This window comes from Chanos chanos, chromosome 3, assembly GCF_902362185.1.
Source record: "Chanos chanos chromosome 3, fChaCha1.1, whole genome shotgun sequence".
In the NCBI taxonomy this organism is placed as follows: domain Eukaryota; kingdom Metazoa; phylum Chordata; class Actinopteri; order Gonorynchiformes; family Chanidae; genus Chanos; species Chanos chanos.
The window spans coordinates 53,385,890-53,407,709 of NC_044497.1; the positions used below are offsets into that span (position 1 = coordinate 53,385,890).

A 21,820-nucleotide genomic window follows, 5' to 3' on the forward strand; every position below is an offset into this window, starting at 1 on the left:
AAACTGACGAATTCTTGCGGCAGGTCTGAACTAAAGCACTGTTTAAGAAGTTTGAGACTAGCTGACATGTAACGTGTTTGCGACAATGTAAACTACTGTTAAATCATTTTGAGAACAGGTCACAGTCTAAAGCAGCGTCTCTCAAACCAAGGAGGAAAATGCCAGTCCGCAGGGCCCTGCCGCTGCACCAGTCAAAGTATGCTCAGTGCCTCTGTCACTCACCAGGTGAAAACAGTAACATTTTATTCAAGATTCTAGAATGTTCTCGTGGGCGGGAACGCTTAATATCCTAGAATCTTGAATAAAATGTTACTATTTTCAAAGCAGGAAGTTCAGCCAAGGGGGTGGGGACCTGGCAGTCTCCACGGCGCCGGTCTGCGGGCTGTAGTTTGAGAAACGTTGATCTGAAGTACTGTCAGATAGTGGGGAGGAGGCAATGAGGCAATGAGGAGTAGAAGTAGTCTTACCCGTAAACGAGGCCTTCGTGATGGGCGGCTGGTTACACATGGGAGACCGTCTATGGGTGAACAGGACAATAGAGATATTGACATTTCACTGATAGTTTGTCTCTGTATCCTGCGAGAATGCAGCACTTTTATGCAAAGACACACACTTACACACACTCCCTTTTACATGAATGCACACGCACACACACACACACACACACAACCACACACACGACCCCAACCCAAACACAATCTTTCTGTGACACACACACACACACACACACACTCAGAGAGAGACAGACTCACTTGTTCGAGGTTCTGTCTTGCTGCAAGTTGGTTAATGCAGCAAAATTATTTCGGACAGTTCTCAAACTTGCCAGCACCTACAAATGATAAAATGGATCATATACATTCAAAATCAAAATTTAATGCTGTCGTTCGTTCTTGCCCAAAACCAGAGCACATCAAAAGTCAAACAAAAACTGAAACAGAGAGACAAAAACAGAATATCTTGAGGATCAAATCTTTGTTACATGATAATTATACAAGCAAACATCTGAAACGATGAAGAAGTGTAATATATGAGTAATAATTCTGTGTCCCACGGTTATTTGCCCACCTGCAAACAGTCACATTCTCCAGAAGCCAAAAAAAAACCAAAACTGACTTTTAAGTAATTTGAGCTGCCTTGAAAAGTCAGAATTTTGACTTAAAATTCTAAAGATGCTGAAACTGCAGTGACACATTTATTATCAGTCTGTGCAGTAAAAGTGTGTGTTTACACATGTAAAGGGTATGGGTTTACACGTGTAAAGTGTATGGGTTTATACGTGTAAAGTGTATGTGTTTACCTATGTGAAGTGTATGGGCTTACACGTGTAAAGTGTATGGGTTTACACGTGTAAAGTGTATGTGTTTACACATGTGAAGTGTATGGGTTCATACATGTAAAGTGTATGTGTTTATGCATGTAAAGTTTATGGATTTACACGTGTAAAGTGTATGGGTTTACACGTGTAAAGTGTATGGGTTTACACGTGTAAAGTGTATGTGTTTACACGTGTGAAGTGTATGGGTTTACACATGTGAAGTGTATGGGTTTACACATGTAAAGTGTATGGGTTTACACGTGTAAAGTGTATGGGTTTACATGTGTAAAGTGTATGGGTTTACACGTGTAAAGTGTATGGGTTTACACATGTAAAGTATATGTGTTTAAGAGGAGCGGTCTAACCTGCGCAAACGGCGTGACAATCAGGTCATCCCCATGGCTGAAAGAAACAGACAAAAACAGGTAAATAAAAAGAAAAAAAGAGATATATAAACACTCTTTGAAACTGATTAACACCATTCGGGGGAGGGGGGGAGAGGGGGGCTACGTGGTGTTCCTATTGTGTTAAGTACAGGTTTGAAATGTTGCATGCATTTGTTTCCACAAAAGAACCATATCACGAAGAGAAACAAATGTTGGGGAAGGAACCAGTTTTCCAAACCTTCCATGGTAAATCAAAACTGTTATGAATCCGAGTGTTACGATAAACGCAAGAGAAATTTACTCCACAGGAAAGAAAAAAAGAAAAGAAAGAAAAAAAAAGATATTTGGATATGGTTTGTCTGTGGAACAAGGGACAATGCAGGAGGTGTGAACTGCTGAAATTGAATGCTCTTATGCTCGTGAATGTAAACTAGCACTACGATGTGGAAAGGAAGGGGGGGGGGGGGGTCCACCACTGAAGTTTGACTTGTTTCCAAAGCAGTCTTCCTTCTAGACGCTTCTCTGGACCTCTTCAGGAACACGAGGTCCATGGCACATATCTCTGTGTCTTTATGCAACATGACACGGAATTCAAACTCAACTCATGCCCTTTAGTCTATGATAAAATCAAAAGTAAACATCCACCACTCCATTCTGGCAACAGAACGCCGAGATTCACGCAGGCTGTCCTATCCGAACACTCAGTGTCCTTTCTAAACACCATATCAACCCTAATGCTGTCCATCTCACAAACACAACTATACACTTTAGTGTTAGATACACAAGAACAAGTAACATGACATTCTCCAGACAGAGACATAAGAGCAAGAGAGAGAGAGAGAGAGAGAGAGAGAGAGAAAAGGCGGGGGGGGGGGGGAGAGATAGAGACAGAACAGTTGTTGAGGAGGTACGTGCTGCTGGAAGGTGTCTGGTGCTCCAGTGATCTCTGGACTTTGGGAACGGGTCGGTCCTGTCTGTCAGCACTGCTGTCCTGCACACGTCTGCTGCTCAGCTTTACATTCAGAAAGGTCACGTCTACAAAGACGGGGTTACAGCCGCAGCGCTGCAGGCTACTCTGAGCGTTCCCCCTCGTCCCATCCCATCTTTCACTAAGTCTTTCTCTCACGCACTGCTAATCTGGAGCTTTACTGGACCCTTGTTTGGCCAGTCTGGGAATCCTTGCTGCAGCACATCAGTGATGTTTGCAGTAATTAAATTTAGAAAGAACTTCCTCGTTACCGTCGTTTTGAAGTTCTTAGTATGGGAGAGGCTGTGTCTACTGTTATATCCTCTGAATGAACAACAATAAATCATGAAGTTATTCAATTCTGCAGTGTTTGTTCAGACTTGAAACATATTTTCCAGCAATTGTACTTCACTTAATTATTTAACTGAACGTTTAGTTATACAAGTTTTTAGACGCAAGTTATCGGTAAAAATGCTTTAAAGTGGTGAGGAATAGCATAGAGATGGAAGATCTGTCAGTGCAGACAGATGCAAAACCTCCACGTGGACAGAGAATTAGTCCAAAAAAACTGAAAAAACTGAAAGTTGAATTTTCACTTCAAGGCGCTCTAAATTATTTCGGTGTTTTGAGTTTTGACTGTATGAATGGAGCCTTACGTCTGGGGCACAGACCAAGACGTAAGTAGAATAATAGTTTTTTGAAATAACTGACTGCCCGCTGCAGCTTCCATGGCTTCCAAAAAATATTTACTTCTTTTTAAAACTGATGATTGTTTATAGTCCGTGGCCAAAAACTTACAGATGTTAAACAAGAGTTTTGGATTTCAAAACATCTGCCAAGGAGACAACAGACACGAACCAGATTTCAGCACAAAGGAGAGAGAAAAGATACAGAACCAGATCGATGGTGTTTAGAGGTGTGTCTGCGTTGTCATAGAAACGCACATAAGGAAAACATGCACATGTCAATCACCAATGACCTTAAAAGGGCAATTCAGCAGTACCTCTGTTAAAAAAAAAAAACACCTCAGGCTACAAACAGTACAGAACAAACAAAGAAATTCAGAGATACTCTTATCGAATGCCTTCAAGTTTCGTTCGTAACGTGTAAAATGCTACATTCCGCCACAACCGGACACATGCTCGGGCCAACAGAACCTTGCATGAACCCAAACGCAGAGTGCATTCAAAGAGCCCAGACATAAGAGGGCACAGAGCTTTTTAGCCAAGCCGGGAAAGAGCGGACTTCAGCAGCTGTTAGTGCACGGTGCAGAGCAGGGGGGGGAGCGGGCGTTCGGAAGATGCGTTGGTGGTTGCGGTGGTGGTGGGGGGGGGGGGGAGCAGACAAGCTGTGGAGCAAGGGGCTCAGTTCAGCCGTGCTGAGGGTTAAAAAAAAAACGCAGCAGGAGGTCTCCGGATCCCCCAAAGACACAAACGCTTTAACGTACCGTCTCCGTCTGTCGTCGGGCACGCTGAAGAATCGTCCTATTACACGCATGGTCCGTGTTTGTGTTTTGTGCGCGTCCGAAAGAGAGACCCCGAGCCGGCGGATGGTTTGTGCGCGGGCGCACGTGTGTGTGCGCGTTTGACGGGCGGTTCACTAAACGCTAGCCCTATCTCTCACACACACACACTCCGAGATCGAAAGGTTAATAACGGCACAGAGCGTCTGGTATCACATGCCTCCTTCCAACGCACGACAAGTATGGAATGAGTGGCACATAAAGTAGTCTAAACATAGACCAAGTGCTCTGCCAGTCCACGTAAAAACAACCCCTGCTTTCTTTACAATAACATTAACCACCAAGAGACTCCAACTCATCTCAAGCCTGTCACAGCGCCACCACACAGAACCAAGCTAACACTGCACTTTCCCTATCATCAGAACCGTTGGCATTTTAGAATACCTGCTACTGTTGCTGGCATCTTGTTGTTGTTCTTTGTGGTAAGTTGTAGTTTTAAAATTACAGGGTGAATACCCTTAAATGTTGGATACTAAGAGTGTAACAAAAGCACTCTAAAAAGTTAACACAAGCAAATGGAGGCAGATGACAGTACAGTGTATGAGTAAACTTGGAGTGCATTTCTCCTAACTGACGTAAATAAGTACGTGCCTGTGTGTGTGTGTGTGTGTGTGTGTGTGTGTGTGTGTGTGTGTAGCACTTTGTTGACAGTGCTACAGAGAAAGGCAAGCTAACTATGGCTAACTGGGACAGTTATCAGGGCTCTGCACCACACCTCCAGTGAATGCTGCCAAAGTATTTGGAGTAGGTTGAGGTGAAGGATTCTGGGTAGCGTTCCCCATAAAAATAAAAGCATTACGAAGTCCCTCGCTCCCTGTGATACAGAAAACTAACACTGCCCGGGTAAGTCATTTGATAACCATAATGAAAAGGCTTTTGTGCAGGCTCAGTTTGCCACAGCCTTTTACACACACTTCCCAAAGAGCGATTCCGGTCGTATCAGTTATGTCAGGAATTCATCCGATATTTCCTCTCTTTTTTTTGCCCGTGCCTCGAGCGGCGTGGTACCAGGATTGAAAGGGGTGAGGTTTCAACCCGATCTCCCAAAGGGGCTCTGCATTATGCATACAGCCTCATCGAGTTTCAACGGGCAGGCAGAAGAGGTTCGGAGAGTCTGAGCGAAAAGAGGAGAAAAAGAAGGACAAGCAATCGCTGCGGGCATCCGCTGTGATACAGCGGCCTCTTCTCCAGCGTCAGCATCGAACTTATGCACTATCTTCTCTCCTGTTATTCACATAAACACGATTACGCCACAGCCTTTTTCAGCGGAGGGGCCCCGCGTTACGGTTTTGGCCGAGGCGTCCGATCCAAGAAGGAACCCGCTGCTTCTCTTAAAGGCAAAACTTGCAGCAACGTGATTTGAAGTCTGTCCCCACCTGCTGTTGGAAACAGATAGCTGCACTTTTGTGGCAGTCACACGTGTCGTTTTAAGTCACGAGCCGACACCAAACAGTCGGGGTTACTCGTAGGGCGGCAGGGGGGGATTGACAGGACAGCCAAACACAATGCAAATTCTACACCAATCTCTCGTCCTCTTAAAAAAAAACAAAAACAAAAAAGAAGTGTTAAACTGCATCTCAAACAACTACGTAAATCAGCCTGAGCGTTATTGTCAACGGTGCTCAGAAAACTCAACGCAAATCATTCAGGGTGGAGGGTGGTCTTGTTAGGGAAAAAGGAGTCTCTACTGCGGCAGATCTGGTGTCACATGCAATGTAAGATCAGAACAAGGATGGAGTTTCATCACACAGACGTGCTGTGAGTGTGACATGTCTCAGGTTGGAGCTTTTTGTCGTCATTCAAGTCCCAAACCCCGCCCCTCCCCCGCCCCCTTCCCCAATCCCAACATTCCCCTCAGAGCCTGTGCACACATTTAGAATTCAGTGTTTTTAATGCTCAGAACTTCCAACCATTCAAATGAGCCCGCTGACTCTGGACAAGTGATACTAATATAAAAACCAAAAAAAAAAAAAAAAAAGGAAAAAAAGAAAAAGAAGAAGGAGAAGAACGAGCCCATGGCCCGTTGAGTCTATGTCCCCGATGCCTATTTCTGATTGGGCGTGCTGAATGGTCATTCTGTGCATTAACAGGGAAAGGGGTGGGGTTTTAGTTTTGCTGTTGTTGTTGTTGTTATTCTCAATGCATGTGAAATCGAGATGCTTATGTGTAGTGTGAAGCAAGGCGAGGCAGAGAGAGAAAAAAAAACAAAACGAAACAAGCACAGCATGCCTTCGTAACAGCACGACTAAAAATCTGCTCTCAGAGACGCAGTGGCCAGAGCTTTCACTTACTTTCCACTAATAACCGGCTCAGACCTCCGAGAGACCAGGCCTGGCCTCTGCAGGTGGTTATTCCTATCGACAAGGACACAGTCATCACACACACGCACATACACACACGCACATACATACACACACACACACACAAACATACACACACGCACAGGGTCTCAGACGTGTGACACTCGGCCTTTTGTGTGTGTGTGTGTGTGTGCGCGTGTGTTTGTTTGTGTTGAGAGACCAGGAGGTCTCGGCATCATCAAACACTAATGTGCTCATCTGGAGTCCAATCAGAGAAACCTTTGACTTTGATTTACTCACAGTTACAACATTACCTGCCAATCAAAGAAGAGGAAGAAGAAGAAAAAGAAGAAGAAGAAGAAGAACACAGACGGCTTTATTTTTGAGATTCCCATAGCCGGTGCTTTTACAGAGTCTAAGGATTTAGACTATGGTGCAACAGTAAAAGACTAAAATGATTCACATGAGGAACACTTAGCAAGAACGACATTGTGCGTGTAAAAATGTCGACGCACAAGCGGCATTTTCCAGCAATAATACAGGAATAAAAGCCTTCCTCCCTCTCCGAGGAATGATGTACAGGATGCCGCAACAGAGCAAAGAGTATGATAGGACACCCTTCTGTTACATTACTGACTAGAACTGTGGAGAGAGAGAGAAAAAGAGAGGGGGGGGGGAGAGAGAGAGAGAGAGAGAGAGAGAGAGAGAGAGAGAGGCAGGCACCTGAGGCATTACTACATTAGAGAGACAAACGTGTGTGTGTGTGTGTGTGTGTGTGTGTATGGGTGTATAAGAGAGAGCGAGAGAGAGAGAATGATGTGGAAGTAAAACACCAGTGCATACAACATGCACGCACATGCATACACACACACACACTCACACACACACACCGCTCATACTCACTTGCATTAAGGGGCAGTGATTTGATTCCGACAGGCAGATTCCAGAGAAGACTGGTGCTATGACCTCTACTTCACCATACAGATATTTGACATTTTTCACAGGTCTGACTTGCCTGTTGTTTCTGTCCTTAATCTCAGTGTGCTTTGGGGACGTGAGTGCACATGAGTTCATGAGGCCATTGACTCAAAACTAAAATTTGAAAACCAGCTTTAGATCAGTGCTCAGAGACCAGAACTGATTTTTGGCCAAAAGGTTCTGTTCCCACAGCATAGCACAGCACAGATCTGACTGTGGCATTGAATATGAGAAAACATTCCAGTTACCGCCTGATGATCGTTGGCTATTCTCAAGGGCATCTTAAAAGCTTCTTCAGAATTGTAATTCTGAAATAGCTGCTTAATACTGGTTTGATATTGGCCTCGTTATTTGGTTTGAGTGTGTGTGGGGGGGTGGGGGTTGGGAATAAGAAATAAAAAACTTCCATTTAATCCCCCTAATATATCAGCGCACATGACCCAATGACCATGAAGACAATTTGTCGACATGGAATGAACTCAGTTTTAGGTTAAGTGTGGAGGCATTATGTTAGGAGTGTACTCACTAACAGTTTTAAGCTGGACCGTACCATTACAGCAGACAAAAGGTAGGGGTTTGGTCCTTTCCTTAAGGAACGTGGTCTACCGGGTCAGGAGCGAGAACAGGAAGAAACAGAACCGTGTGAGGTCGCCGGTGTTCACGAAGCCGCGTTCTCTGCGTACTTACATGTCACTGGCGATGGAGGAGTTTCTGGACATGGACTTGGGCGACAGCTCATAGTCGCTGTCTGATCGGTACAGGAAGGATTCTCTCCTCTGGCTGTGCACAAAGTTGGCCTGCAGGATGAGTCCTGATCCTGGGCTTGTCATGGGGTCCAGCGGACTCCTGCCTGACGACATGCCGTTGTCAACATCGAAGCTACAGAGAGAGAGAGAGAGAGAGAGAGAGAGAGAGAGAGAGAGAGGGAGCGAGAGAGAGGGAGGGAGAGAGAGAGAGATGAAAGGAGAAAAGAAAGAGGGCACGTTATGAGCTGGTGATGAATGATGAGTTTTAAAGAAAAAAGGCTGCTTTTGCAAAAGAAGGGGAAGAAAACGACGGAATAAAAATAAAAATGACAGAATTTATTGTCAGCCCATGAATGTTTTGTCACCAAGTGTCACATTTATGGGAACCAGCTGGTGTAAACTGAGAAGCTGAACTTTTCAGAAGAATGAACTGTGTTCAAGAGATATGGCAACCCCTTACACAACACAACCCTTACAGATGACAACACCAAAACACCATTTTATTACCGTTTTATTAGCAGCAACAGACAAACAAATTGTGAAAATACCAACCAATATACCATGACTGCTCTCTCTTTCTGTGTCTGAGTGATTTGATGCAAATGTATTCAGAGGCAGATAACCTTCACACCAGTCATAAAACGGGTTTTTACCTCATTTACCGGCCCAGAGCTGAGTTAAGCGGGGAAGGGGGCGGGGCTTTTACGCGTCTTGGGGATTGCCTGACACGTCAGATTATATGCTAATAATCCCTCCTCAACCGAAAACAGATGATGGAAACCCAGGGGTTCCCCCCTTCGGGTGACGTCTTCTCGCTCCGTACCTAAGGGATCGTCACCGGGTTTGATCCCTCTTAAGCCCTTCCCTGATGACTCGCAGGTGACCCACTACGTAAATCGGCTAATCTCCTCCCTCACAACGCTGAGTTCGCCTCATGGTGACGACACACACACGGAGGAAGACCGCTGACTTGAAAGACTGTCCACTGCTGCTGCTTTATTTTCAAACCAGCTTTAGCCTTGTACCGGAGACAAGGTTTACCAAGCCATAAAATGGGCATAAAATCAAAGCGAGAGCTAAGAGAAGATGAGAATTTTTTTTTTTTTGTATGTCAGCTCTCTCTCAGGTTAGTGTGTTTTGTTCAGCTCTAGCTTGTTGGAAACCCTCCAAATCCACAGGTATCTGTTATTAGAAGTGGCGTTAAATAAAAAACCTGTTTCAACAGATCAAAACAACTTGACTGCAAGCCTCGGTAAATTACGATACGCATTATACATTTTCCATTTCACAGCTGGAGTCTTGGAGAAGAAACTTTCCAGGGAAAAGAGAGACAAACCAGGAACCTCCAGGGACGGTCAAAACCCAACTCTGAGAGCAATGACACATTGCAGTCTCTGATTACAGATAATCCCATTTCGATTCCCGATTCCACGCCTAAAAAGGACAAAACGGTTCTGCAAGGTGACAATCTACGGACACCCAAGTCCAGAAATATCACCCATTTAGCCATGTTGATCTTGTGGCTTCTATCAGATTACTGACCTTACTTCTTATTTCTAACTTTTAAAGCTTTGAGAAGGTTCCAGAAAATAAACCATATATCATTTTCTCTTAAAAATATAAAGCACTTTTTGAAGTGTCCCGTGTGTTATTAATTAATATGTAAAAGACGTTTCTTACATGTGACATTTCGCAACACAGTTCACAACCTACGGCTCGTTGACTCTCAGGCCGAAAGATTCGGTTCAGTTGGATGAAGAAGAGAGTGCTATTGAAACCTCATCGTTAAAAGCTGGTTGTGTCCTGTGCTTTTAAAGAGAGGAGCCACACAATGCTCTTTATTGGCCTGTGATGTGAGAGCAGCGGTACAAAGAGTGAAGCTTTTGTCTGCAGGGTTGACCTGTCTTCAGTGCAGCTCTGTTGAGACCCACCTGATTGCTGAAGCAGAGAAACAAATGCTGTGTAGTGTAGAATTACAAACCCAACCCCAATTCTCTCTCTCTCTGTCTCTCTCTGTCTCTCTCTGTCTCTCTCTCTTTACCTACCCATGGCCCAAAAGGGCAGCCAAGAACCAGCTCATCCGTCTTTGTCTGCGCTGAGGCGACAGCCGCGCTCCAAAAAACCAGGGCCCTAACGCTCAGCCAACCCTCTGCTTCTGTAAATACACGCCACTAAGCGGAGGCGTAAAAATAAACTTGTGAAGTGTCCTCCCGTAAACGGGGGCCTTTTATTGATACGGATTTGAGAGTAAATCCCCTGTCCCTGTCTTTCAGATATGGAATACTTTGATTTACAGCGTTTGGCTTAACGGTTACATTATCTAGCTTCCAGTACGGATCAGAACGAGCCGGCATTTTCCCTCTGTTGAACGCATCCAATGAGCGTGAGGAATTCCTGAGGCAAGGAATTGATTAGCTTGGCAGATCTGTGGCACCTCTAAATGCCCCACTGTGCCTCACACAAGTCAGAGAGCAAACAACGAGAAACCGATATGGTCCTCTTCCAAAAACAGAGCCAAGGGGTCAGAAAGGTCACCGCTATGAACTTCTCTCTGTTTTACTCCGTATGCGCAGAGAAAGCTACGCATACAACCACAAACATGTACGCAAAGACTGATTCTCTCTCTCCCTCTCTCTCTCTCTCAAACACACACACACACACACACACACACGCAGAGAAATCTATGCATACAACCACAAACATGTGCAAAAAGACTGATTCTCTCTCTCTCTCTCTCTCTCTCTCTCACACCTCACACACACACACATACACACACACACACACACGCAGAGAAAGCTACGCATGCAACCACAAACGTGCAAAAAGACGGATTCTCTCTCTCTCTCTCTCTCACACACACACACACGCACACGAACATAAACTCACGCTTCTCCTTTCTTTTCAACCCTTTTGTTTTTTAGACTTCAGTTAAAAAAAAAAAAAGGAGTCAAATCTGCTTTAGATCACACAAAGGTGCTGGTTTGAAAGGTGGCACTCCGCCGGAGCGAGAGAGCTCGCCGGCGGAGTGGCGATACTGGAGACTTAGCCAATAATGTTTGCACCAGTGTATTGTGATCTCCCCTGGGGCGAACAACGCAGAGAGAAGCATGTGGAAGAAAGCAGATATGCAGTATTGTTTTCACCGGCACATCACTGTCCATACAGTGACACATGAGGGCCGGAGCAGGGCTTCCTCCCCTCCACCTCTGTGGGGCCTAGCTGAATACTTTGAATACTTTGACCATCACCGGACATCTCCGGACTCTTAGTGTATTGGTAAAACACGATCACAGGTTTATATCTTGTTAAGTGAATGGAATGTGTTAGACATGCATTTGTTTTCTGTCACTCCTCTCACGCACATGCCCCACAGGTTAGAAGTTCTCATTATCTATGGGCGTCAAGGTCAAAGGCCCTTGGCTACACGGGTATATCTGTGCGTGTGTGTGAGACCTTGTGGTCTAGTCTTCCACCATCAAGACTCTGTCTGAGTGCCTCTGATGACCTCTTCTCTGCTTTTGCTGTATACTTTACCTTTTGTTCAAAAAAGACAAAAGAGCTACCTCAAGTCATCATCGTGCCTGTTTATTATTTTCAACACTTTTAAAAACGTTGATGCCCAACATCTCTGACACAGAATGTGCTTTCTGACCGACTTCCTGCTAATGCTCCACACATGATCGCCAGGTGGAACGAGGGGCTGAGTTAAGACTCGTGCTTTTCTTGTAACATTTGCTGGGTTTTGTCTATTAGCCTCTTACGTAAACACAAAGTCCCCCCCCCCCCTTAAAAAGAGCACAAACAAAAGGAGGCTGTTTACTAATGAGACCAAGGCATCATGTTTTGAAATTTTGGCAAATTTGGCGTTGAAAGCGCTGAATTGTTTTGGGATTAGTAAGTATACTAACAGACACAAATCTCACTAAAAACCGTTCGGTCAATACAGCTGAGTGAGGCATTGCAGGTTTTAAGTACTTAAAAGGAAAAACCACAACTCTCTGTGTTATAAACATTTTGTCTCAGACAATTACTGAAGAACTAGGGCTCTTGCAGCATGATCAATTAAAAGTGTAAACTAACTCTCTCTCTCTCTCTCTCGCTCTCCGCTGAGATGAAGACACTACATCTTAAACATAAACACACGCACACACACACACACACACACACACACACACACACACAACGCTCCATCTAGACCAGATACCATCATTTTTCCTCCCTGACGTCATGTGCGTGGCTTTACGTCACGCGTGTCCCAGATCCAAACAAACTGTGCAGGCGGAGTCACGTGAGCCCTGAGAGACGTAAAGGGAGAAGAGTTTGGACTCTTGCAGGTACCTCCCCGGTGACGTTCGTGACCCACGCTCGGCAAGACGCACGCAGAACTGACGCACCGTGGGGGCCCAGGAGCCCCCTGAAGGGCCCAGTCTAATTGGGCTGAGGGTGGCCTGGCCCTTGACTGCCAGCAAGGAGCCGACAAAAGAGTTTATTTATAAAGGTGATGAAGACACACGGAGAGGACAGGAGAGAAAGAGAGAGAGAGAGAGAGAGAGAGAGAAAGTTATAGTTAGAGAGAGAGAGAGAGAGAGAGAGGGGGAGAGGGAGAGGGAGAGGGAGAGAGATAGAGATGCCCTTGGCCCACTTTGACAGAGGTCATCCCCAGATAGGTCTCTGGTGAAGAGAGAGAGCTGGGAGAGCAAAACATGAGTGCAGAGAGCTTGTCTGGTGACGTGGTCCGAGCTGACACTACTCTATGGCGTAGAAGTCATCTGTTTCCAGGTCAAGGCAGTGACGGACTCAACTTCTCAGCCTGGCTAACGCGAACAATGAGCCATATGGAGAGAACTGGAGCATACTGGTGCATCTGCTTTAGAACGCTTCCCTCACACACACACACACACACACACACACACACACACAAACACACTCACACACACACACACACACACACACACACTCACACACACACACACACACACACACACACATGCTCATACAACTCCCACATTTCAAACTAGTACTGCACTACACAGAAGTGATTACTATACAGATTTTGCTCCAAACTCCCCATGCTGCACGACTGATCAGGTCCAGCTTCAGCTGTGCAATACACAGATAAGACTGTTCATTTGTCCTCTGTTTTATTACAGTGGGGATAAGTCCTTTGTTTCATTTGCTGACATGTATCAGAATAGCACTGAGGAAGGACTTTCCTAAGAAGACAGACTGAGAAGGTGTGAAACAGCAGGAAACAGAATGAGAGAAAAATCCTATGTAAAGCCACAGGGGGAGGGAGAGAGAGAGAGAGAGAGAGAGAGAGAGAGAGAGACTGTTCCCTCTTCATGTATATGAAACTTGATTCTGGTCCTTGTGCAACTGACAGGATTAAGCAGGGTGAGAAAAACCAACTGCAGTCAAAAGAGAGAGAGAGAGAGAGAGAGAGAGAGAGAGGCATCTCTTTCTTTGGTCAAAGATATTTTTATGCCTTCAGCTGCCTAACTTCACCCAGCATCACCACTGCACTTCAGGAATCCAAGAGAGAAAACAAACGACAAACGTAACAACAAACTAGTTCCCTAAACTGTCCAAAAATAAGACAAACAGTTTAACAAGAAGCATCACATCCCCTGCAAAAATCAGAGCCGGCTCCAAACTTTAAGCTGCAAACTTTTAAACCACAGATTAAAACCAATCACCGCCTACTGTAAATCTGCACGTTCAATATTTTACACAGGAAAAATCATGAGCTACGTGAATTTGAATATTCATAGACAGAGACTCCAGACAGAGAGATTCTGGTTAAAGACATGAGTAGGTGTTTAAAGGGATAGGGAGAGAAAGAGATGACAAAGAGAGAGAGAGAGAGAGAGAGAGAAGGAGGGAGAAAAAAGAAACAAAAAACTTTACCAGATTCCCTCTGTGTTCCTCAGAGAGCTGGTGGAACGCGACCGCGGTTTCAGAACTATGCTCATGTTGAACCGCGGGCTTTTCTCTTCCTCCTTGACACCTCTCGGTCTCCCCTACTTCACGTCTGTTCTGATCCTTTGCTCAGGCTAGGCACCGCATGCTCACAGAGGAGCTCCCCTCCTCTGGAACTCGCAGTAAATCCAGCTTTGAGCCCAGCAAACTATGAACTACTCACCCTTTCCCCCTTCACTGCTATCTCTCTCTCTCTCTCTCTCTCTCTCTCCTGTTCTCAGCTTCTGGATTTCACTCTGACTTTGTGCTATTCGTTGCGCATTCTCTCTCTCTCTCTCTCTCTCTCTTTGTCTGTGGATTGAGTGAGCGCTTGTTGGAGCCACTCTCGTGTTTCCACTGTCTCTCTCTCTCTCCTCCTCTTTCCTCACTGCTCTGCTCTCTGGACAGTTAGTGACTCGGGAATGGAGGGTGTGTGTGTGGGGGGGCACCCTGAAGGCCCTGTCTACGTGTTTGTCTGCGTTGTGCTGTATCTTAGGGAGGGAGCACTAAGGGCTCTGGGGAATGAAGGAGGGGAGGGGGCTGAGGGTTGGGGAGGGGGTTGCAGCTGGTGACAGCGTCAGAGCCCACTTCTGTACCGCTTTGAGGCACAGAGGGCAACCGAAATGTAGCCACATATACACACGCACACACAGACACACACACACACACACACACACAGACACACACACACACATGCACGCACGCAAAACAATTCTGAACGTGATCGCTCTGACACCATGACAAGCCAAGAGGAACGGGCACAAATGAAACGGGAGGGGGCAGGGGTGATGGGGGGGGGGGGGGGGCAAACAAATAAACAGACAGAGAGAGAGAGAGAGAGAGAGAGAGAGAGAGAGAGAGAGAGAGAGAGAGCATGCCTCTGCATCTGTCTAAAATGACCATGAGCTGTTTTAAGACAGCTTTTACACACATGCTCTCAGCCTTAGTTAAATTGAGTACGCTGCAGTTAAATGGAGTACTCTAACGTAAACCTCTTCAGAGGGTGTAACACTGTAAAGGAGTGAATGCATCATGAGAAGGAACGAATGCTCCTTCTCTCCAACCAAATACCTCTGAATTCCTGTACAGCCGAAGAGACGGTTTATGCGCGTGTGTATGTGTGTGTGTGTGTGTGTGTGTGTGTGTGTGCGTGTGTGAAGCGATCTCCAGCAGACCGTATCTGATCTAATAACGGCGAGTGAGCGATGAATAAGGCAGGAACCGACGTCAGAAGCTTTCAGCAGCATTCTCTCCACCTCTAAACTCTTCTACCCTTATCTGAGTCCTGCCTGCCCGCTGCATGGGCCATCCCAGCGCCCGCAATATTAAAACATCGGCAAGGCAAAGAGCGCTCCCTCATTATCCAACATTACGGCGCCAGACAGACAACAGTCAGGGTCAGCGAAAAGGCAGATTAATTAAAGTAATTACTTCAGATGGAGCGTGATGCCTTATCAAAATAATGGCACCAACTCACGGGAGCAAAAGATTGGCCATCTGTGCTCCACACAAGAATACACCAACGATTAAAGTGAAAAAAAAAACAAAACCAAAACCAAAAACAAAACAAAACAAAAAAAAAATAAACAACTACTAGCACCGCTCTTTAAGGTAATCACATGACCACAGCCTTTAAAGATTTGCTAAAGTTTCAAAAAGCCTTACAAGTATATAAGGAAAGAAACAGAGACGGGAAAATAGAATGGTTTGTTACAACTACTTAAATCAACCGTCTTAAATCGTGAATAAAAACAGACAGAACTTTAGTAGGACGGGAAGAAAAATGTTATCAGCTAAGGATAAGCGCGCATCAGACGCAGGAAAACACGCGCGCCGCTGCACGCTCACAGGTGTTGTTACGTTCACATAACACTCTCCGTAAGAACACCGAAATTTACTGGGAAATAATTTACAAACGGTCAGTAAATGACAACAGTCCGGTATAAAGCAAGCATGCCATGAACACGCTGCTCAGAACATACATCGGCTAATGAGTTTACACCACACACATAATAACTGCTGGAAAAAATAATTACAGTTTCTATTTTTAAGTAAGATAAGCAGTACACTGAGTATCTTCTATTCTCAGTGCTGTTGCTGCCTGGCTTTCTGTGTGAAGTAATTGTGGTTTATACCCCGGCTGAAAAGAAAAAAAAATGTGCGGACAGCAGAGTTTTTCAAAGATGATTTCATGCAGCTTGCACATACTTGCCTTGTGGGTAGTATTGAAGCGTAAATCATTTGTAGCTTTTTCTGGAGGGATGTATAGAGGGAGAGAAGGAGGAAAGGAGAGTGACTGCGTTCCAGGGTCACATGACAAAACGTGGTAGCTTTATTTCACCCAGCACGACATAGTTCTAGCCACGCTCGGGATAAAAGTTAAAACGTTAGCAGGCTATCACAGCAGTGTTTTACAGGTCACTGTCTGAAAAGGCCTTTTAGCATTAAAGGGCAGATCAAATCTTTTATTAAAGTGTCCCAGCACAGCAGAGTTTGACAAAGTTTAAACTCTGTACTGTGGATAACACTGTCAGTTGGCCCGAGCAGCCCTGTGGCCATGTCCCTGAGCTACTGACCGTATAAAGAGAATACAACGCCCTCTGCTGTTGAGGCCTGAAATCACCGTTTCACAGTTTAACTTAACTGGAAAACAGTCCAGCTTATTGAATTACAGTGAAGGAAAGACAAATTGATAAAAAAAAAAAAGCAACAACAACAACACTGCTTTAAAACAAGCACAAACCATAGCATCTCTGTCAGTCCACAAGCTGATTACACCTGGCTATACACTTGTGATAATATAGGTGAAAAAGTTATTTTAGAGATTACATGGTAATGTCATAGATTAATTTGGCTGGTTTCTGTTCTATTCGAACAAATTCCATGTTTAAACTCCAGAAGACCTACTACTGTACTAGTGCATCAAGTACCAAATGCAAATACATGTTGTCGTAATACTTGAGGTCTACTTGAGAAACACATCGAGCAATAACTCAAAACCAAACTGTGACAAGAGCAACTTCCTGTTTCAATATAACAGATCTTTTTTTTTTTTCTCTCTCTCTCTTTTAATTCGTCAGTGCCCCAGACATACCACATCGTCTATAATGTGGTTTTGTTACCATGTTTGATCAATCACGGAGGGGGAGCTGATGTCAAAGACAGTAAGAAAGGAGAGAAATGTCATTGACACCCAGTCCCAGACATGCATTTACTGTAAAATAGTGATGACACGCCGCCTCGTCTCTCCGCGGTAGACCGTCTCGTTTTTAGACAACTTCTCTTTTCCTCTAACACACAAGACACTTCTCAGCTCTGTTGCAACTGTTCTCACTGAACGTTTCACAGAAATGACAAACAGTTTCTTCTCCAATATAAATAAATAAATACATAAACAAGAGACAGTGCATCATTATATCCACCCAACTATGCACGCAGATAACCAATAACCCAATCTTCTTCTTTCCTGTTCACATAAGACAACATTTACCTTGAAAGACAACATTTACCTTGAAAGATGTGATTTAAATCACTGAGAATTTGACCCCCTGGGGCGAAAAAAAAAACAAAACAGACCTGTGTTTAAATGGAACTGTGGTAACACATCTTAGAACAGTTCTATACGAATGTGAGTGTGAAAAATAATAATAATGATAATTGATTGTGGAGTGGGGGGGGGGGGTAAGGCTTATGTACCTCACAGCTCACCTCATTAAGGCATTCAGAGCTTATGGAAGCAGGACTGAGAAGACAATCTGGCACCACTTCATTCTCATGCACATGTATACATAGATACAAACACACACACACACACACACACACTGAATATGCTGTATTAAAAAAAGGCTTAGTCAGCTGTTTCAGACCAGTGACAGCTCAGGGAGCTGAAAACTAGCTCTGTACTTCTACCGCAGTAAGACAGGAAAGCATATGCAGAGAGGTTACCTGAAGGATTTGAGGAGGCGTTTTCTCTTTGTTCCTCGGACTGCGCTAATGCCGGGGGCAATAAATTTGCCCGTGGGATCCCACTGTAGATCCATGGGGGCACTGAAGCTCTGTCCCTCCCTGAGAGAAGCTTGAGTCTGAACCACGCAGTGTGGTTCGAGTGTCTCTTCCTGATGTCTACAGCGTCTTACTTTCCCCACCCCTTCCACATAAGCAAAGCATGCTAAACAACTCCTTCTGGCCTGGCCTCCATTCACCCCCCCCCCCAACTCTTTTCCTTTCCCCTTAATCTTATTAGGACTCAGGGACATGAAGTTCAACCTGGGACTTCTCTCGGATAAGGCCTCTCTCTCTCTCTCTCTCTCTCTCTCTCTCTCTGATTCAGCCTTCTAAAATCTCTCTGTGATCCTAAAGGTGGACAGATGAGCCCTGGCTATTGTTGGCCTGTTTCATAATGTTTGGGGCAATCCCTGCCCAAATTAGAATCAATGGGTTCCAATGTTTCAATGAACATCTAAGTGAACTGAGCACACTTCTACAAAAAAAAACAAAAACAAAGAAAAAGAAAAATCCTCTTGCAAATTTTTTTTTTTTTTGCACAATTCAATGTATTTGCCCCTTTTACAAATGAAAAAATAATGATTCAAAAGTGTGAACAGAACATGCACAAAGGGCACCCTGTGTGTTAGTAGCAAGTAACACATTCTTTGGCAAACGCAATGGCTTCCAACCATTTCCTGTAGCAAACTATGTGAGGCTACATCCGCGAGCTGCTGACCGTATAAAGAAAATATACTGCCTTGTTAACGTCTTTCTATTCTTGACTCTGGAATTTTTTCCTACTCCTCCTTGCCGTTTTTCCAGCTCAAGACTATTCTTACGTTTATTCGAATGCAGTTCATATTCGAAATCTTGCCCTCAGATTTTCAAAAATATTCAAGTCGTTCATGGCTGCGATGGCCATTTATGGTATGGTTCATTTCAAGACCTGTTTTTTGTGTCTTCGTCTCGCCTAGAAACAAAACTTCTTGTCGGTTTCAGTTTCTTGAACTTGCCAGGAATATCGGGTTTCTAGGATGCGCCGATACTCAACTGAACCAGTTCCTCCTCACACCTGAACAATATTTCCTGTTCCGTCTGTTGCCATGGAACCCAAAAGCATAACAGATCAACTCTGCTGCTTAACGGCAGGGAAGGTAGTCAAACAATTCAGTTTTCCTTTCGTCAGCCTGCAGCACTTTGATCCAAAAAGCTTCAGGCTTACTGAGGTATTCTTTCGCATACTTTGGACGTCAAAAAAAAGGCCTCCCTCTAAGATCACTGGAGATAACTGTCGTGCAAGGACAGGGTTATACAGGGTGGGCACAGCTGCAAAAACCGCTAAAGTTTTCTACTGGTCATATAATGATCCGTGGATTCTGTTAAGCCAAGATGACAGCTCTCTCCAAGATTCAAGCTTTGTCTTGCTTTCATTTTAAGTGTTTAAGGCTGAGGACAAATGGTCTTTGGGGCCCGGTGTTGTTCAAATCCAGACAAAGCTGCAATCTGATAGATTAGAAGTTATAACAATATTTCGACCCTGGAAGTGTCATTATCTGACTAATCAAAGCTCTAAGATATAAGTCATGTTTACTGAGCCTTAGCAATTGAGTACTAAAGAATAATCTGGAGGAGTTGCCTTAACCACATCACATTGATTTTTCTTTTTTAAAATCAATCTGTATTAAGTGCACATAAACGTTGACAGTCCATATACATTTGCAGAAGATTGCTACGTTTATCTTTGCACACAGAAGTCAGGCTTTGGTTAAGTCCACTAAATGATCCGTTGGAGTACACGCTACACTTTGACCGGGGCTGGCCAGACTCGGTCAAACATACAACTGGCATACAGCTGTATGACAGCCAAACTCTCCCTCCATCACAACTGGGCCACAGGCATCAGCTCAAGGGGTTCACTCAAATCTCTCCTGAAAACCCCACAGAGAGCCGGGCCCTGGGACTGTGTAGCCATACAAACTCAAGGCCCGGAGTCAGGCACTGTAATGACGACTATGCCCAGAGAGCAAGTCACACTGAGGAGGTCCTATGGGGTGACAGGGATATCTTAGGGCAGATCTCATCTCTCTCACATACACCTCTTATCAAAACGACATTTAACTGTGGACATAAAGCCCAGGTTGGTTCAGCTGAGAAATAGCTGACTTACAACCTCTCACTTACTTTCTTTTCCTCTCATTCTCTCCATCTGTCTCCCTCTCTCTGTTTCTCTCTCACTCTCTCTCTCTCTCTCTCTCTCTCTCTCTCTCTGTTTATTATCAGGTTGGCCTCTTGGCTTCACGTTACACTAAATACCTTTAGTTGAACTTAGGAACTGGTGTAATACGGTGCTAATAGGCTTTTGCAGATCACCAAGTAAAGTCGTACTGGCAAGAAAACGGTCACTATGAGTCACAGAACCTCAGCCAACATCTCTGTCCTTACCCCCCTCACACAGTTTTACAGCTCACCTTAGCTGCTATGGGCCTTTCAGTTCAGTTAAGTTTTTTTAAATTTTTTTTTATTTTAAATCTCCTACTGTCCCCTACTGCTAACACGAACAAGAAGCCTAGTTTACCAGTTTCCATAGTCAGAACTAAAACAAAAAACGTTTTAAAAAGTGACATGTCATGAAGACAGAGGACAATCTTTGCTGTTATATATATAAAAAACAAAAAAATCACTGGGCACGAAACCAACGTTGATATTTTGTTAATGCCGTCAGTTATTTGCATTTAGTTATTATAATAACTGTCTGACTATTATACGGTCATGATCTGTTTCACCATTATGAAATCAAGTTGTGTAGTCGCTGTTTGTTGAGTAAAACTGTAAAAGATCTAGAAAGTTTGTTTTAGGTGAGAAATCTGACATTTCTGCGGCCGGATTGCATGGTCTCCATTAGCCTGTGGTAAAGTGGCCGACTCAGCACATACACTGGTCAGTTAAGCAGCTTTGCACTGGACATAACAGGACATAATTAGATTACACCTGGCATTTACAAGTTTTCGTGTTGCAGTTTATTGACAGGTGTCTTGAGCCCTTTGCCAGCATTCTGTCAAAAGTTCAAACTCATCCACGTGGTTGTGTGTATCTGTAATCAAACTGTAGCTTAAGGAGGGTTAGGCAGATGTTATATAACTCGAATATGGAAATAACCAATTGATCACTTTTCGAAGAACAAAATTTGCGTGGTTCAGCAATTAAAAGTTGATTTACTTTTTCACAGAGAGGAACTGATTTTGGCAATCATGTTCTGATCCTGATCAAACATACAGAACATGTTAAAGTCAACAGATGATAGAATAAACCTATTCTACTCCTCCATTAACTTCAGAGCTTTTCAGAATGACTCTTAAGTTCTGCTTCTCTGTAACATCACTTTCTGCTAAAGGGAGACTCACAAGACAGATTGTACAGTTTCAAGTAGCAGTCACATAAAACATTTTTTTTTTTGGATCTATCATCCTTTTTCAGCCAGGTTTAAATTCAGCCAATAGTCCATGAATGTCCTTTGAAGGAGCTAGAGAACTGCATTTAGTAAACTGCGAGAATTTTCATTTAAATAGTGGAAAACACGACCTTCTAACCAGCAGAGCCCTTTAAGGCTGAGCGCAAAGTTTCTATCACGGTCTAAACAGGAAGGATACAAAATGAAGAAGAG

At 44.3% G+C, this 21,820-nt stretch overlaps 1 protein-coding gene across 1 annotated transcript in view; it reads right to left on the reverse strand.

The window, feature by feature from the left end:
* Positions 1-21,820, reverse strand: part of LOC115807370 (cAMP-specific 3',5'-cyclic phosphodiesterase 4D-like) — a 110,542-nt gene that overhangs the window by 18,619 nt on the left and 70,103 nt on the right. The window contains exons 2-6 of the mRNA XM_030768314.1: positions 8,156-8,347; positions 6,482-6,544; positions 1,681-1,717; positions 753-829; positions 468-517 (exon numbers count right to left, since the gene is read on the reverse strand). Coding sequence (XP_030624174.1) covers positions 468-517; positions 753-829; positions 1,681-1,717; positions 6,482-6,544; positions 8,156-8,347 — 419 coding nt within the window. The remainder of the gene's footprint in view (positions 1-467; positions 518-752; positions 830-1,680; positions 1,718-6,481; positions 6,545-8,155; positions 8,348-21,820) is intronic.